General features: G+C 34.6%; 2 protein-coding genes across 8 annotated transcripts in view; one reads left to right on the top strand and one right to left on the bottom strand.

The window, feature by feature from the left end:
- Positions 1–5,294, top strand: part of CFAP94 (cilia and flagella associated protein 94) — a 66,746-nt gene extending 61,452 nt beyond the window's left edge. For 4 of the 5 annotated variants that reach the window (XM_038577082.1, XM_038577083.1, XM_038577084.1 and 1 more), the window contains 4 exons: positions 437–651; positions 1,423–1,590; positions 3,003–3,116; positions 3,857–5,294. In XM_038577082.1, coding sequence (XP_038433010.1) covers positions 437–651; positions 1,423–1,590; positions 3,003–3,116; positions 3,857–4,132 — 773 coding nt within the window. In that variant the 3' untranslated portion in view covers positions 4,133–5,294. The remainder of the gene's footprint in view (positions 1–436; positions 652–1,422; positions 1,591–3,002; positions 3,117–3,856) is intronic. The other variant, XM_038577081.1, reaches the window with a different exon arrangement.
- IRAG2 (inositol 1,4,5-triphosphate receptor associated 2) overlaps positions 4,338–18,440 on the bottom strand; it is a 53,320-nt gene continuing 39,217 nt past the window's right edge. For all 3 annotated transcript variants that reach the window (XM_038577088.1, XM_038577086.1, XM_038577087.1), the window contains 7 exons: positions 11,232–11,379; positions 10,281–10,324; positions 8,169–8,231; positions 8,005–8,051; positions 7,622–7,723; positions 5,570–5,677; positions 4,338–4,863 (listed from right to left, as the gene is read on the bottom strand). In XM_038577088.1, the coding sequence (XP_038433016.1) occupies positions 4,620–4,863; positions 5,570–5,677; positions 7,622–7,723; positions 8,005–8,051; positions 8,169–8,231; positions 10,281–10,324; positions 11,232–11,379 (756 nt within the window). In that variant the 3' untranslated portion in view covers positions 4,338–4,619. The remainder of the gene's footprint in view (positions 4,864–5,569; positions 5,678–7,621; positions 7,724–8,004; positions 8,052–8,168; positions 8,232–10,280; positions 10,325–11,231; positions 11,380–18,440) is intronic.

Below are 18,440 nucleotides of genomic sequence, written 5' to 3'. Positions count from 1 at the left end.
GAACCATGGGAAATTATTGCTTATCTAAAATGTGAAATAAGTAAATAACAAAATCTGAAGTACCAGCAGAATTACAAGCTAATGATTTACTAATTACTAACAAATACTTCATTTGGGGTTGACTGGCTCAACTTTGAAAAGTCTTGTTCTAAAAAAAAAATTTTTAAAAGTCTTGTTCTTGTGAATTAATGTACATAGGCTTGAGGCTGCTAGAGGAAAGGTATATAGTTTTAAAAGTTAAGGCCTAACATACCACGCGGAGGAGTTTGGACTTGATCCTGTAGACAGGAAGAAACTCCCAGCAAAATTGGCTTTTTGTAGAGATTCTCTTCCAAACATAAAAGATCAATTTATACATATTTTCAGTTGAGTGGTTTCATTCATCTTATTTTTATATAGAAAAAGTGAAACTGTTACTTTCTTCCTTATTCTGAAGGTAAACATTGGCAAACTGATGGCATCAGCAATGTCTCTTATAAATCAGAAGAAAGACTTATAACATTCAGCCTAGAAACGTTTGGCCCTATTACCTTGATTCAAGATACTCATGTTAATATGCCCTTCCAGTCATGGGAACTAAGACCACTTGGTGTGAATAAAGTACTTTTGACCGTGACTACAGTATTTACTGAAGTTCAAATACAAATTAAGGTAAATCCCGGTTATAGTAAGTCATATGAAAGAGGTAAACTGCTTTGATGACAGTAAAAGTATGTCAAAGCAGTCAGTTACTGGTGGTTTACATATTGAAATGTCTTTTATAAATATATTTAAAATATACTTTGAGCCATAATTTCTAAATGCAATAGTAATTGGATAGGTAGTATCATGTAATAAGTAAGGTGCAAATTTGTACCCTAAAGCTACAATCCTGGTTGCAGTGTGACTTCCAGAGAATTTTTGATCCACTCTAAAGAGGCTTCCTCTTCAAAACCAGATGAGAGATTTGAACTCTGTACACCTTCAAATTTCCACTTTGCAAACTTTAAAACTGGATAATTTTGCAATATTATGTTAGATCTTATATATGTAAAAAAATTATCCTTAAAAGTTGCAACATGAATAGCTATCAAATAGCTACTGTAATTCAATGTGACAATATTCAGTGTTCTTAGATCATACTTCACAATGAGAGGAGACCTAGGAGATCTTTTAGTCCCATGATTGTTCAGATAAAGCCCAAAAAGACTTGACCCGCTGGGTGAGATAACAGGGAGACTTTGTGGCAGAGTTCTCAGAGCTAGCCTAAAATAGACCTGTCTTGCATTATTTTTAATACAGAAGAACATAAGGCTAAAAATACATACATAATATACATATATATATATGTATATTATGTAGAACCTAAAGGCTGGAAATGGAATAATAAAGAAATAATTTACTTATACAAGTAAAAAGCTGCTTTCTTCTTCTTGAAACTAGGAAGACCTCTGCATGTTAGCATCAATCAAACTAAGTGACAAAAAGCATTCATCTACTTTGGAAGGAAAATGGATGACTCCGATTTCTTTCATTTTTGCTTTGAAAGAAACTGGATTAAATATCTTCCCTAGTGGACACTCTCATTTTTATGTTATTATAAATTATAAGGTAAGAACAAATCTTTCCAAATTTAATGTAATAGATATTTAGAATGTTAGCAAATATTAAATGTTACATAACTCTTCAGATGTGTTTTAGGCTTTCTATATTCACTTATACAGAATTATAGTTAGGAAGGAATAAACAAGACCAGAAATCCAGGGTTCTTTCAAGTTTAATAATCCTCCCCAAGAAAGTAAGTGTATAGAATGATCTTCATATTGACAAATGGAGCATTATCCACAGCTGGTCAGTTTAGTGCAAAGGTAGGTAGAGCAACTCTGCATTTTGTGTATTTTCTTTCTTCTTCCAGGCTGGATATATAGATTTCTTAAAAGAGTAAATGACTCAGCAGTTTCCCAAATATGACAAATTAGGCAAAATTAAATACATAAAAGGACCACTAATATACAGAACCCACTTCCTTCTTTCTTGGGAGAGGATCCTTGTCTGCATACTGCTTCATGTTACTCATAAGGCTTTAGTTAAATAACATCCTTCCATATTAAACTGTGTGTCCCTTGAGAAGGGGGATTATTCTTTCATCACCTATGATCCTCTGACACCTAGCATATTCCTTGAATCAGATGTTTTGTAAATATGTGATATGTAAATTAAGCCAAAGTAGGTTCTAATCATGAAAGATGTGTTGGGCAGAAAAGTTCTATACCCCAAAACAAGTTTACAGTATACCAGAAAATGATAATCTAGGTTGACATGTAACACATGAAAATAGTATCACTGAGATACTGTACATATGTGTAGAGAAAAAAAATACCTTGGTTTTAGTAACTCAATTGCCAGCTTCTCTACGAAGGCTGAATGTAGTGTACTTTTCATCTCAGAATATTCATGAATTTTTTTTCTGAACACATATTCTAGGCATTGTTTTAGATGCTTAGGATCCATTAATGAATAAAAAAAAGGTTCCTGCCCTTGTGGAGCTTACATTTTAGCAGAAGAAGACAAAAAATATACTAGATAATCTTATATTTTATGAAAAAGAAAAAAGGGCAGACCAGGAATCATGAGGTTAAGGCAACATACAAATAGGGTATTGGAGGAGGGGTGTTCATTGAGAAGGTATTAGATGTGAGCAAAACTCAAAAGTGGGGAATTTAGCCAAGTTGTCTGAGAGAGCAAAGGAAACGCAAAGGCGATGATAATGGTGTGTGTGTGTGGGTGGGTGGGTGGATATCTGATCAGAGAGGCCGTTGTGGATTAGGACTTTGGTTTCTCTTCTGAGAGAAAGGCAACACTATTGCCCAGTCTTAGCAGTCATGCAATATGACTTACATTTAAAATGGATTTTTCTAAAAAATAAAAAAAAGTGTTTTTCTGTGTTGAGAAGTGACCGTAGGAGGCCAAAGATGGGAGACTAGTTGAGAGGCTCTATGATTAATTCTATTTTATATTGACAGGATCCTTTGGTGGAATTGAAAGCTTATCGACAACTGGCCCTGCTAAGTTCTGCTTTTGCATTTGGTTGGAGCAAGTGGAACGCAGTATGTACTTCAAAAAAAGTTATAGTTAAGGTATAGTATGTAAAATCCGTAACAATGCTTTGTCCTCCAAAAGTAAGTACTCCAAAGTTAAATGAATGTAGGCCATGGTTTCTCCTCTTGAAAAGGTGAAAAAAATTAACATTCAAAATAGTTTTAAAACTTCACTTTTATTTTTGTCAAAAATATAAAACCAAACTATATAAAGATTATGCCTTCATTGTCCATTATGGTATCAAACACTCTTGACTTCAGGCTAGCGTCCTTTAGCTCTTTACATCAACAGGAGAACAAATGGAAGCTTTTCATGTGAATCAAACTTTTTCCTCAGAGATGGTTAGGCCTCCTAGTTAACTTTCTGGCACATTTACTAGTGCCTGATAAGAAAGAGATCACATTCTTAAAGCTGACTGATGAATTGTTTTAGTATAAGCGAGCCACCATATGTACTAGTGTATTGTGTGTTTCTCCCACTTAAAATAAGCTCTTTGAGGATAGGATTTTATTGTTGCAATTGTTAGTATGTTTTTGCCCTTCGTTGTAATATCCCCAGCACCTAGAATGTTCCCTGGCACATGGTAGCTACTAAATAAACCTCTGTTGAGTGAGTTAATACATTTTAATAAGCTCCATAAAAACATGGTTTAAGAAATGGAACACTAAGAATGTTTCTTTTACATTAGCAATTTTGGGGACCAAATTCAAATTATACTCTGCCAAAATACCCAATAGAAGAACTATTAACGAATTTCTCTAATTTTCTTTTTCATTAGCTGAGTGAACACCTTACTGAAGAACCTATTCAGAATCCTAATTGGACCCTTTTAATGTTTAGTGGTAACAGAGCACAAAGGCTCAAGATCAACGAAAACAGTGAGACATTCTCTGAAGCCCTTAAAGAAGAAACTGAGTTTCATTCTACTTTATATCACATGGTTAAGGATTTTGCTTCCAAAGAAGCCATGGAGAAAATCAGGAGCTCCAACTGCCAGTTTATTGACTCTGTGTGTTATATGCTACTCTCCACTAGATTACTCAGCTATTCTTAATCCCCACTGATAAATTTTATGCAATATGAAGAATCAAGCAACTTGGAGCAAAATCAGGTATTTCTTCAATAAAATGTAATGAGTGACTATATTTCAGGACCTTATTAAAATCTCATAAGCATTTTATTCTCAAATTTTATTTTTTAAAAAGTAGGGTTTTTTTTCCCCCTATGGCTATTTAGCTTACTGAAACTTTCACTTTTCACTCTATGAAGATTTGAGTGGTTCTTTATTTCAATACATTTTAACAAACAATATATAATATCTCCTCCTCAAAAAGCTCATTAAAAGATCATAGGCAGGCTTCCTCACCATTGTATTTTAGAGAGGAAATCACAGAAAGAGGGAGTATAAAATATCTTACGGTCCTTCTGAGACCCTCTGGTTCTAAGCTATAATTTCCCAACTAAAAATGACTTAATTTACGAAGTTCAGTTACTGAAACTTTAAAAATCAAGACACACACACACAGTAAGATATGCTGTAGTCACACTGGTGGTGGTCCATTGTGTTGGAGTCTGGTAAATGGCCACAAGATTTGTTCTAGAGACATCCAGGAGTCCCCATCTGGTGTGGGAGCAGCATCCACAGACTTTTGGAAAAATCGTCCTGTGAGGAAGCTCATCAAAGCTGCAAACAGTACGATGAATGCAACAGAAAGCCAGAGTGCCTTATTTGCTTTTGTGATGGAAGTCGTGAGATTTGTTGCCCAGGAAGCTATTGTGTCATAACTATAAGGAAAATACAAATTCAGAATTTGTTAATAGCAATATTAAAGAATATTGCCAGCAATACCAATCAAGTCATCGATCTGCCCTACATACCACAAACATTGCCTTGTGATAAGCTACGTAATGATCTGCTCTCTTGGTTTGGGCCACAATTTGCACCCCACCCCCCCAATAATTTTTAGAATTAGAGAAATTATTTAGACTTAAATGCAATGATGATGATCAGATCAATGATGATCTGAAAATTGGGTGACTCAGGTATTATATTTGAGTATTTATCTCATTGTTTCAATCAGGTAAGGCAACTTAAATCCCTATAGTAGAAACAAAAATGTTATCTACTGGGTAGAGTATGGTGTGTGTGTGTGTGTGTGTGTGTGTGTGTATCACTTATTTCTCACCATAACCTGGATTTTTGCTCTATTGAAATATTTAAACTATTTTTAGAAACACCCACAAGAAAAACTTATAAATCTTAGCATTTTACACATGCTACTACTATCATCCCTATCTTCTAGATGAAGAAATTGATGCTCAAAAGTGGATGAACTATGCCATCTGGCTCTAGAACCTAACACTGTGACCTGTCACAGGTTCAGGGATAACTCCTGTAGACCATGTGAAGTTTGTTTTTTATCTTAAACTTAACCCTGCCTCATCTTTTCCATTCTATAAAAATGGTATCATTAGCAAGCAGACAACTTACATTGAAGAGCCATCCCATTTTGATGGATTTTTTCTCTTTTCAGAAAGACTTGGCTTTCTTGTCCTTTCTACTATTTCTTCTCCAGGGAGTTCTGAGTCATCTTTAGTTCTGTAAACAAGTATTATTTTTAAATATTTGAAACTATGGATAATATACTATTTATAAAATATTGCTAAATTTTATTATATTACTAAAGAGGCTCATAACTATTTGTTTTGCTTTAGAAAGATTTGCTATATATCTAATTCTAAAATTCAAATCACTCATCTTTTATTTATGGAAATTTAATTTTAAAAACTTGCTATATAGAAAAATGTTTGTTGTAGGAAGTTGAGATACTAGCCAAAGGATAAATAAAAAGGAAAAATTTATAAAGAACATGTAGAAGTTAGTTATCACCACTCCATAATTAACCAGTGTTATTAACCTGTGATTTCTTTCTCTGCTTGTGTATAGTTACTATGCTTTAAAAAACAAAGGTGAATATTTCTTGCTCTGTATTTTCTTATTAAACATATGGTAAAATTTTTTTCCTTCTACCACAAAATTATTAACAGTGGATTTTATGCTAAACTGGAGTAATATCAAAGTGTCATTTCTTCTTTTAAAATCTTAATTTAAAAAGTGTTTATAACAATACATTCAGTACAATCCTATCTAAAATTAATATTTAATGAGCTGGGAAATAGAAATAGGAGCAAATATATTTTAAATAAAATCATCTTGTCTTTAACCCGAACAAAACTTGTTTCATTATCATGTTCATTGATGAGTTCCTAGTTGGATTTGAATTTTGAAATTCCAGGCTCATAATGCCATCACTATTACCAAAGGCAGCTGTTTCTCAAAGTTGTTTTTTTCTTTTCTTCTTGGACATCTAAAGGGAATGTGTTTGTCTGGTTTTAGTTTTTAAGGGAAACATGGGTCCCTTGGTGGTATGTATGGTCGGTTGAATGACTGACTCTTGATTTTAGTTCAGGTCATGATCTTAGGGTCCTAGGATCCAGCCTGGTGGCCAGCTCCATGCTAAGTGGGTGTCTGCTTGTCCCTCTCCCTCTGCTCTTTCCCCAGCTTGCTTGCTATCGCTCTCTAAAATAAAAAAAAAATCTAAATAAATAAATAAATATAAACAAGGCCTTACAAAAATTCTTGTAAGATTCTCAAGATTTCAATCTTTGGTTCACTAAGACTTCTCAATAGAAATCGTACCATACTAACAAAAAGCAAAAAATAGATTTTAATCTTTTGAAGAAAAATTGATTTTTTTTTTTTAACCCAGATCAGAAAAATCCATTATGTTAACTGAAAAGAGTTTCGACACATGCAGTGGGCTCCCGGGATTATTTTAAAAACAAAAACCTGAGAGTAGGCACTATGTCTCATTCATCTTTATACCCCTTAGGATTGAGTTTAGTACCTACCACATAGTAGGCAGGTAATGAACATGTATAAAATGAACATAAAATCGTTTCATTAAAATCTCTCTAGATGAGGAAACTGAGACCAAATAAAGTTAAACAATTTGTCCAATGTCATTCAAGGACTTAGAGGCCACATTTCTTCATGTCCCTCCTCCGTTGCCCTCTACCTGTTGCTATGAAGTATAGCAATACAGAGTTTTGTTTCCCCTACTGTTCATTTACATAAAGAGTAGATAGATGCATATACAATACACATATATTACATATATACCTATATAATTCATGTTTTGCTTTTTAATCTAAGTGGATGGACGTTTCTTCTATGGCTCTTTACTGACCTTTCTCCTTGATGACCAGATACTTAGAGGAAAAAAATAATATTCACAATTCTGGCACACTTCAGGGTCTTCTAACTTAAGACCTCAAACCCTGCAGTTTTGAGTGCTACAGGAGGGCATATGTTTTGCGAATAACATTTATATAATGCTTTACAGTTTATAAAAGTTTTAATTATTTTTTTGATAATGTAGCAATGTCTCATATTTCCATAGAGTAAAAGTGATCCCCACTATTTCCCAGCTCACATCAAGTTAAGACACACACACACACACACACACCAAACTTCACCTACTTTAGTTCACATTTTTCTTCTTCAGCATCTGCCCAGGAATAGGTGCTAATAAATCGGTGTAATGAGGGACGGTGTTCACTCTGCTTTGACCCCAAAATACGCCTAAGTAAAGATGATTATAGCCACTTGTCAAATTAATATATCTGTAGCCATTATCAATTTATTTTCTACTACCCAAATTAATACAAAAATTGTATGTTCTATTTTTTTGGCACATTCACATTATACTTCAAGGAAATTTCATGATTATATACCTATTTTATAATTATTGTACATACACTATGTGTAAATCAAAAGTTACTTTGTTACTTATTGCAAACATTTACTTCAGTAAGTGACAAAGCAGTAGGTTTCCCAAAGAGCAACCATAAAATTAAACTTACCAGCTGCTTGACCTCCTACTGAATCGGTCATTTTCCATCCCAGCCACCTTTAAATTTCAGATGTTAAAGAAATAATGAAATATGAATTTAGTGAAGTTTATGTTTTTGTTACATGAAAATTAATTTGCTTTTGACTAAGAAAGAACACTTAAGAATTTGCTCACCATTCCTGCATTTCCAATATTTCTGGGCAAAGAGGCAATGGTCACCCTTCGGAGAGAAGATGGCTATCCAGAGAGGCCAAAGGTACATTTAGAAAACTACTAGTATTTTATTATTGTATACAACACTAATATATACCCTTGCACATACATATCCCTGCATCTGACCACTGCTGAGCTAACCAGCAGACACATTGTGTTATGGCCATAGTGTCTTCCAGAAATATTGTACCAGTTTATATTCTACCTTCTCCAAAACCTGGATGAGGGCAGCTCCGGTGGCCCAGCGGTTTAGCGCCACCTTCAGCCCGGGGTGTGATCCTGGAGACCCGGGATCGAGTCCCATGTCAGGCTCCCTGCACAGAGCCTCCTTCTCCCTCTGCCTGTGTCTCTGCCCCTCTCTCTCTGTGTCTGTCATGAATAAATAAATAAAATTTAAAAAAAAAACAACACTGGATGAGTATAATTTTTGCCAGTCAAATAAGGTTTCTTGTTTAGTTTTTCTGGTAACATCAAACACTTTTTTAATGCTAAATAATCACATATATATCTGCTCTGGAAACTATGATCTTTGCCCATATCAATTTTATTAATGATAATTCTGGAAGAAATTTTTTTCATTGTTAATGCAGCCAAATATATCCTTCTTTTGCTGTCATTTCTTTTATGCTGAGCTTTTCTCAACTCAAGAGGAGATAAAACGTGCACCTATTTTGTAGCTTTTGTTTTCATGGTTTCATTTTTTCCCATTTAACACATTTAAAGATGGATATGATATTTTGATAAACTGATGTGTTTATCAGCCTTGAGATTTGCACAGGAAAATGTTGTATACTATTAGGTGATTCTTTTATTAAAAAAGACTTTATCTATTTCTTTGGGAGAGAGAGAGCATGAGTGGGGTAAGCCCCCCACCCCAACCCAGTGATGGAGGTTTGATTCCAGGACTCTAGGATCATGACCTGAGCTGAAGGCAGACACAAAGAGCTGAGCCACCCAGGGGCCCCTACTATATGATTCTTAAACACAACTTTAGGAAGTAAAAATATATTAAATGTAGGAAATTAGTTAAAGAAGCTTAAGATTAATCCTTTTATTAAAGCAACATTCCTAATTTAATTTCATAGGTTAGCTGAATATCAAGAATTTCAAATTGCAATCCGAGAAATTTGGCTTCTCACCATGGTTCTGCCCACTACATGATCATAACTAATCACTTAACTTCTGTGAAAGTGATTTTCCTCATCTGTGAAAGACAGAGATTTGGATGGAATGATTTTAAAGTCTCTTGCTTAAAAATTCTGTGAAATCCTGATTTTCAAACTGGCAAAAACTGCTGGTTGACTTTCAATATCCCATTTTCCTCCTTTTTATTTGGTAAAGAACTCCTTGATTTTTAGTTAAGCCGCAAAACTCTAGAATTTTTTTTTTAAGATTTTATTTTATTTATTCATAGAGACAGAGAGAGAGAGAGGCAGAGACACAGGCAGAGCACCACACAGAGAGCCTGACGTGGGACTCGATCCCGGGTCTCCAGGATCATGCCCTGGGCTGCAGGCAGCGCTAAACCGCTGGGCCACTGGGGCTGCCCAAAACTCTAGAATTAAAAATGGATTTTCTAGTCTCATTTTCAACCAAGAATGAAAAGGAAATGTTAATTGGGAATTCTAGGAATTATCATTAGAGGGAGAGGGAACACTTGTTTTTATGTCTTCCTTTTTCTTAGAATGTGACTTGATGTAATGACCAGGACTTAGCCTTCAGCACTGAGGAAGCCACCCTAGGCCATGAAGTGGAAGCAAAGGGCTGAGGGTGATGAAGCAGTGAGAGAATACTGGGCCCTGTGGATTCTTGAAGCCTCTCTACCATTTTTGTACTGCATATTTCCAACTCCAGTGTTACATGAGAGAGAAACTATCTGGCTTTCCTCTTGCCTTCAGTAAAACTTAAAAGATATACAAAGAAGTACAAAAGCATACATATATAAACTTAAACACATACATGCATATCTACATAAACATATATGATTTACATTTAAAACTGTTGTTTCAAATAGTATTTTAAAACCATCTCTTCTGTAACATTTGATAGACTGTTAAGTCCATTAGTAATTACCTTGGAGTTTAGAGAAGATGAACGCTTTTTAATTTGGCAGTCATCTGAAAGGAAAAACACATTTGCACATTTTAGGAATTACACAAGCAATTTATTGCAATGGTCTCAATTCTTTTCAAAGAAAAGCAATAGAACATATTTAAGACCCTAGAGACTACTGAGCAGCAAAAATATCCAGTTATTATTGGTTGATTCATAACAATTACTATCTTAACTGATGAAATACAGTCCTCTACATCACTGTATATGTCCGCAATGCTTCCCCAGCACATGGGAGACACTAAATGAATATATGCTGAATAAATAAATCCAAAACTACACATCAGAAGGTTATTAAATATGATTACTTTTTCTAGAAAAGGGAACAGATCATTGAAATATTCTTTTCAGAAAAGTTAATATTATTTAAAATAAAACTATTACAGGATTTATATAAAGTTTATATTTTAAGGGATTTTTTTATGATCTCAGATGTGTTGTGCTCACTTCGGCAGCACATATAACTAAAATCAGATGTCTTCTTATTTTCTAATCCATCTGCCAGCTTACTAAGCCAGAGTCACTCCTCCTTCAAGAAATAGAAAATCATTGTTAATGAGAATAGCTCATTTAACTTAATTTACTATGCTTTATGTGTGGAGAAAGAGCCAATTCTAACATACCCTAAGTTGGAGAACATTAGAGTCAACTCAATAGGTTGGATGAATATATTATCTCATCTCAGCAATCTAATGAATTTTTGGTGTCATTACCAAAGAATCCTTCTTGTCTCCCAATCTGTTTTCTAGCTAACATTTTCCTTTGGGCTATATAAATAACAGGAATGAGTTATTATTGTAACATAATCTTAACATAAGGGTTTTATACTAAAGACATAGTAAGAATTAGTAAGAGATAGAGTGAGAGAAGAGAATGTTAGAAAAACAACTGACACTATTCAACTTTTATTACCTTCATCTTCAAGAGGGTTAAAAGACCTTTCATTTTGCAGAAGAACTTGTTTCAGTTCTTCTAATTCAGCATGCTCCTTGGCATACATTCTCTTCAGGTTTTCTACATGCTGAATCATCACTTCAACTGCTTTACTAACCCGGCTTTCCTAGTAGGAAAGAAAAAGAATTAATTTACACTTAAAATACTATTCTCCATATCCAGTTTAAAAATGATAATTAGACACGTGCATCTATCTTCACTTCATCCCCAAATCTCACCAAAATGACAATAAAGGTTTCTTTTTTTTAAAAAAAAAAAAGAAGACACAGAAGAGAACAGAAGAAGATATAACAAAAGTTTGAAAGCTTGCTAAGTAGAAGAACTAGCAGAACTAGTGGTGAATGACAAAGACCTGAAAAAGCTGAACCCTTAAAAAAAAAAAAGTAAGAAAGCCTACAAGCAACCTGGACTGCACCACAGAAAGCCATACAGGCTCAGGAATTAGTGGTGCCTCTAGAATTAAATGTGAAAAAAAAAAATGTGAAGGTAAATAATGAACAGAAGAAATGGTAAAAAAAAAAAAAATCTGCATAAAAAGTGATTAGATCCACAGATGATCTCCCTTACTCAGACCAGCTGAGCAACTTCCTTCATCACTTTGCTGAAAAACCACCAACGTTGGATATCTAGAGAGAGAGAGAAACAGAGAGCCTGTGGATTGGGCAGTAAGAGATCATTTATAGTGAATGGATTGTAGAGAAAAGAATAGATTTAAGCAAAAGTCTGTATACATAATTGAATGCTGAGATACACAGCCTGATTTCTCCTTTCAGCTTGTAAACACTGATAGCCAGGCTTATACTCGCAAACGAGGTAGTTGGAAGATTTTCCTCTGAGGAATCTAACATAGCAAGATGAAAGTCAAAACTACTGACATTAAGAGTATCCCAGTGAAACATCCCAGTTTGTGTGAAGTTCAGAGCCAACAAGAACCTTCTCCAGCCAACATACAGCTCCCATTCAGCTATATAGTGGATCATCACTAGTCAGAGGAAAGTTTCGACCATGAAAGAGGAAAATCAACACAGAAAAAGAGCAAGCTGGAAGAGGTCAACTACAGGAAAGCTTCAAGGAAACTAGTAATATCCTCAGAGAGTTAAGAATAAATGTTGCATCCATGAAATAAGAACAAGATAAAAAACTACATGCTGAGAATAAAGAGTCTAGGAATTAAAAATATGACAAAAAAAACATAAATCAATAAAAAAGTTTCAAGGTAATGTTGAGAAAATCTCCCCGAAACTAGAGCAAAAAAACCTCAAAGGTAGAAAATAGATGAAAAAGGATCTGTTCAGGAGATCCAAAAGGCAAAGAACAGGAACTCAAAGCATAGAAAAATTCCACCAAATGTGGAAAAGGAAATAATTCAAAAATGATCTCTAAGAATTCAAGAACATAACTTGCCAACTTATATCCATTCGGAGCTTACCACAGTGAATGAAAATAAATCCACCAAGAGAGGACAGTAGGGATAAGAGGATGTCTTAAAATATGGAAAGTAAGAAAAGGTATAAACGAAAGCTCATGGGTCAGAATGGCATCAAACTTTGACAACACCACCAGAAGGTAAGAAGGAAATGAAAAAAGTGAAAGAAAGATTCTAAAGAAAATAATCTCTAAACTAGAATCTTTCACCTAGCTAGACTATCTATATTAAGCATAAAAATAAAAACATTTTTAGTTCTATAACATCTCAAAAAGTTTCTCAGGATTTTTAAAAAAAATTATAGTTGACATACACTTTATTAGTTTCAAGTGTACAATGATTTGACAATTCTATACATTATGCTATGCTCACCATCATAATAAATGTAGTTACCATCTGTCACTATACAACATTATTATAATATTATTGACTGCATTCCTATGCTGTACTTTTCATCCCTTGACTACAGGGCATTTTATAACTGGAAATTTTTACCCTTTTATATATTCTTGACTCCTTTGTTGTAGATTATTTGACTATATATACATGTGGGTTTATTTCTGGGTTTTCTGTCCTATTCCATTGATGTATGTGTCTATCTTTGTGCCAGTACCATGCTCTTTTAATTACTACGGCTTTGTAGTATATCTTGAAATCTGGGAGTATGATATCTCCAACTTTGTTCTTCTTTCTCAAGATTGCTTTGTCCATTCAGGGTCTTTTGTGGCTCCATATCAATCTCAGGATAATTTATTCTAGTTCTGTGAAAAATGCTGGTGGTATTTTAAGAGCAATTGCATTAATTCTGTAGATTGTTTTGGGGAGTGTGGATATTTATTTATTTATTTATTTGAGTGTGGATATTTTAATACCAATTCTTTCAGTCCATGAATATGGACTGTCTTTCTATTAGTGTCATCTTCAGTTTCTTTCATCAGTGTTTTGTAGTCTTTAGAGTACAGGTCTATCACCTCCTTGGTTAAATTTATTCCTAGGTATTTTATTACTTTTGGTGCAATTATAAATGGGATTGTTTTCTCAATTTCTCTTTCTGCTACTTCATTAGTAGTGTATAGAAACACAAGCAATTTCTGTATCTTGATTATGTATACTACAGCTTTACTGAATTCATTTTTTAGCTCCAAAATTTTTTTTGGTGGAGTCTTTACTTCAGGGTTTTCTATATATAGTATCATGTCATCTGCAAATAGTGACACTTCTTCCTTATTACCAATCTGGATGCCTTTTAGGTCTTTTTCTTGTCTGATTGGTGTGGCTAGGACTTCCAGTTCTATGTCGAATAAAAATAGTGAAAGTAGAGATCCTCATTCCTGATCTTAGAGGAAAATCTTTTAGCTTTTCACCATACTCATTGTTAGCTTTTTCATATATGGCCTTTATTATGCTGAGGTATATCTATATCCACTTTGCTGAGAGTTTTTAATCATGACTGGATATTGAATTTTGTCAGATGCTTTTCCTGCCGCTGAAATGATCATGTGGTTTTTAACCTTCATTTTGTTAATGTGATATATCATGTTGAATGATTTGCAAATATTGAACCATTCTTGCACACCTGGAGAAAATCCCACTTGATCGTGAGGAATGATCCTTTTAATATACTATGGGATTTGGTTTGTTAATATTTTGTTGAGGATTTCTGCAGTTATAGTCATCAGGGATATTGGTCTATAGATTTCCTTTTGTGCAGTGTCTTTAGTTTTGGTATCAGGGTAATGCTGGCCTCATAGAATGAATTTGGAAACTTTTCTTCTTCTATTTTTTGAATAATTTGAGGAAAATAGGTAATACTTCTTCTTTAAATATCTGGTAAGAATTTACCTGTGGAGCCATCTACTCCTAAACCTTCAATTTTTTATTTAAATTTTAGTTCAACATATAGTGTAATATTTTACACTATATGTTATAGTTTCAGTAGAATTTAGTGACTCATCACTTATACACAACACCCAGTGCTTATCACAAGTGCCCTCTTTAATACTCATCACTCATTTACTCTATCCTCCACCCCTGCCCCTCCAGCAACCCTCAGTTTGTTCTCTATAGTTAAGAGTCTCCTTTATGGTTTGCCGTCCTCTTTTTTTTTTTCTTTCCCCTGTGTTTATCTGTTTTGTCTCTTAAATTCCATATATGAGTGAAATTATATGGTATTTGTCTTTTTCTGACTTATTTTGCTTAGCATAATAATACTCTAGCTCCATCCACTCCATTGTAAATGGCAAGATTTGACTTTTTTGCTGGCTGAGTAATATTCTATTGTGTATGTATACCACATCTTCTTTACCCATTCATCAGTCCATGGACACTTAGGCTCTTCCACAATTTGGCTATTGTTGATAATGCTCCTATAAACATCAAGTTACACATACCACCTTGAATCTGTATTTTTGTATCTTTTGGGTAAATACCTAGTAGTGCAGTTGCTGGGGCATAGAGTAGTTCTGTTTTTAACTTTTTGAGGAAACTCCACACTGTTTTCCAGAGTGACTGCATCAGTTTGCATTACCACCAACACTATAAAAGGTTCCCCTTTCTCCACATCCTCACCTACATTTGTTGTTTCCTGTGTTATTAATTTTAGCCATTTTGAGAGGTGTGAGGTGGTATCTCATTGTAGTTTTGATTTTTATTTCCCTGATGATGAGTGATGTTGAGCATCTTTTGTCTGTTAACCATCTGGATGTCTTCTTTGGAAAAATGCCTATTTATGTCTTCTGTCCCATTTCTTACCTGGATTATTTGTTTTGGGGGTATTGAGTTTGATAAGTTCTTTATAAATTTTGGATACTAACCCGTCATCAGATATGTCATTTGCAAATATATTTTCCCATTCAAAAGGTTACCTTTTAAATTTGTTTCCTTTGCTGATTCAATTTCATTACTTCGCTGATTCAATTTCATTACATCTTTCTGTTCAGATTTTCTAGGTCTTCCTGATTCAGTTTTGGAAGATTGCATGTTTTGAAGAATTTATCTATTTCTCCTATGTGGTCCAATTTGTTGGTATATAATATTTTATATAGTCTCTTATCCTTTGTATTCTTGTGATGTCAGTTGTTATTTCTTCTGTTCCTGGATTTTGAGCCTCTTTTTTTTCCTTAATGAGTCTGGCTGAAACTTATCAATTCTCCTTATCTTTTAAAGAAACATCTCTTGGTCTCATTGATTTTTTTTTTTTGGTCTCTATTTCATTTATTTCTGTGTTGATCTTTATTGTTTCCTCCCTGATACTAACCTTGGACTTTGTTCTTTTCCTAGTTCCTTTAGGTATAAGATTAGATTGAGATTTTTCTTGGTTCTTGAGGTAGGCCTGTATAAACTCTAAAATTCCCTCTTAGACCTGCTTTTTCTACATCCCAAAGATTTTACACCATTGTATATTCATTTTTACATGTCTTTATAAAGTCCTCTTTGATTTCTTTGTTGGCCTGTTGATTGGTTAGTAGCATGTTGGTTAGCCTTCAAGTGTATTTTTTTTTAAGATTTACTTATTTATTCATGAGAAACACAGGAAGAGAGGCAGAGACATAGGCAGAGGGAGAAGCAGAGCCTGATGTGGGACTCGATCCCAGAACTCCAGGATCATGCCCTGAGCCAAAGGCAGACACTTCACCACTGAGCATGTCGCTGTTTGTATCTTTTCAAGTTTTTTCCTGTAATTGATTTTTGGTTTCACACTGTTGTGATCAGAAAAGATGCTTGATACAATTTCAATCTTATTAAATTTATTGAGATTTGTTTTTTGGCCTAACGTGATCTAATGTGGAGAATGATCCATGTGCACTTGAAAAGAATGTGCATTCTTCCAGTTTTGGATGGAATGTTCTAATATATGTCTATTAAGTCCATCTGTCTAATGTCTCATTCAAAGCCATGGTTTCCTTATTGAGTTTCTGACTGGATGATCTATCTGTTGATGTAAGTGAGGTATTAAAGTGCCTTACTATTATTATATTATTGTCAATTCCTCCCTTTATGTCTGTTAATATTTGCTTTATGTATTTAGGTGCTTCTATGTTGGATACATAGATATTTACAATTTCATATCCTCTTGTTGGATTGATCCCATTATCATTATGTAATGCCTTTCTTTGTCTCTTGTTACAGTCTCTATTTAAAAGTCTGCTTTGTCTGAAAAAAAGTCTGATTTAATAATATTGCGCTTCCACTAGACCACTCTCTTTCACCATACACAAAGATAAACTCAAAATGGATGAAAGATCTAAATGTGAGACAAGATTCCATCAAAATCCTAGAGAAGAACACAGGCAACACCCTTTTTGAACTCGGCCATAGTAACTTCTTGCAAGATACATCCACGAAGGCAAAAGAAACAAAAGCAAAAATGAACTATTGGGACTTCATCAAGATAAGAAGCTTTTGCACAGCAAAGGATACAGTCAACAAAACTCAAAGACAACCTACAGAATGGGAGAAGATATTTGCAAATGACATATCAGATAAAGGGCTAGTTTCCAAGATCTATAAAGAACTTATTAAACTCAACACCAAAGAAACAAACAATCCAATCATGAAATGGGCAAAAGACATGAACAGAAATCTCACAGAGGAAGACATAGACATGGCCAACATGCATATGAGAAAATGTTCTGCATCACTTGCCATCAGGGAAATACAAATCAAAACCACAATGAGATACCACCTCACACCAGTGAGAACGGGGAAAATTAACAAGGCAGGAAACAACAAATGTTGGAGAGGATGCGGAGAAAAGGGAACCCTCTTACACTGTTGGTGGGAATGTGAACTGGTGCAGCCACTCTGGAAAACTGTGTGGAGGTTCCTCAAAGAGTTAAAAATATACCTGCCCTACGACCCAGCAATTGCACTGTTGGGGATTTACCCCAAAGATACAGATGCAATGAAACGCCGGGACACCTGCACCCCGATGTTTCTAGCAGCAATGGCCACGATAGCCAAACTGTGGAAGGAGCCTCGGTGTCCAACGAAAGATGAATGGATAAAGAAGATGTGGTTTATGTATACAATGGAATATTACTCAGCTATTAGAAATGACAAATACCCACCATTTGCTTCAACGTGGATGGAACTGGAGGGTATTATGCTGAGTGAAGTAAGTCAGTCGGAGAAGGACAAACATTATATGTTCTCATTCATTTGGGGAATATAAATAATAGTGAAAGGGAAAATAAGGGAAGGGAGAAGAAATGTGTGGGAAATATCAGAAAGGGAGACAGAACGTAAAGACTGCTAACTCTGGGAAACTAACTAGGGGTGGTAGAAGGGGAGGAGGGCGGGGGGTGGGAGTGAATGGGTGACGGGCACTGGGTGTTATTCTGTATGTTAGTAAATTGAACACCAATAAAAAATAAATTTAAAAAAAAATAATATTGCGCTTCCAGCTTTTTTCATTTCCATTTTCATGAAATATTCCTTTCCATCTCTTCACTTTCAGGCTGTACATGTCTTTAGCTCTGAAATGAGTCTTTTGTAGGTGACATGTAGATGGGTATTATTTTTTTATTCAGTCATCCCATGTCTTTTGCTAAGCATTTAGACCATTTGCATTTAAAGCAATTATTGCTACATATGTACTTATTGCCATTTTGTTAACTGTTTTCTGGTTGTTTGGTAGTTCTCTCTTCCTTTCTTCTCTTGCTCTCTTCCCTTGTGATTGATGACTTTCCTTAGTGTTATGCTTGGATTCCTTTCTCTTTAATTTTTTGTGTATCTAGTAT

Source organism: Canis lupus, chromosome 27, assembly GCF_011100685.1.
Source record: "Canis lupus familiaris isolate Mischka breed German Shepherd chromosome 27, alternate assembly UU_Cfam_GSD_1.0, whole genome shotgun sequence".
Lineage (NCBI taxonomy): Eukaryota > Metazoa > Chordata > Mammalia > Carnivora > Canidae > Canis > Canis lupus.
Note: the sequence above shows the minus strand (reverse complement) of the source record. Positions and strands in the feature narration are given on the sequence as shown.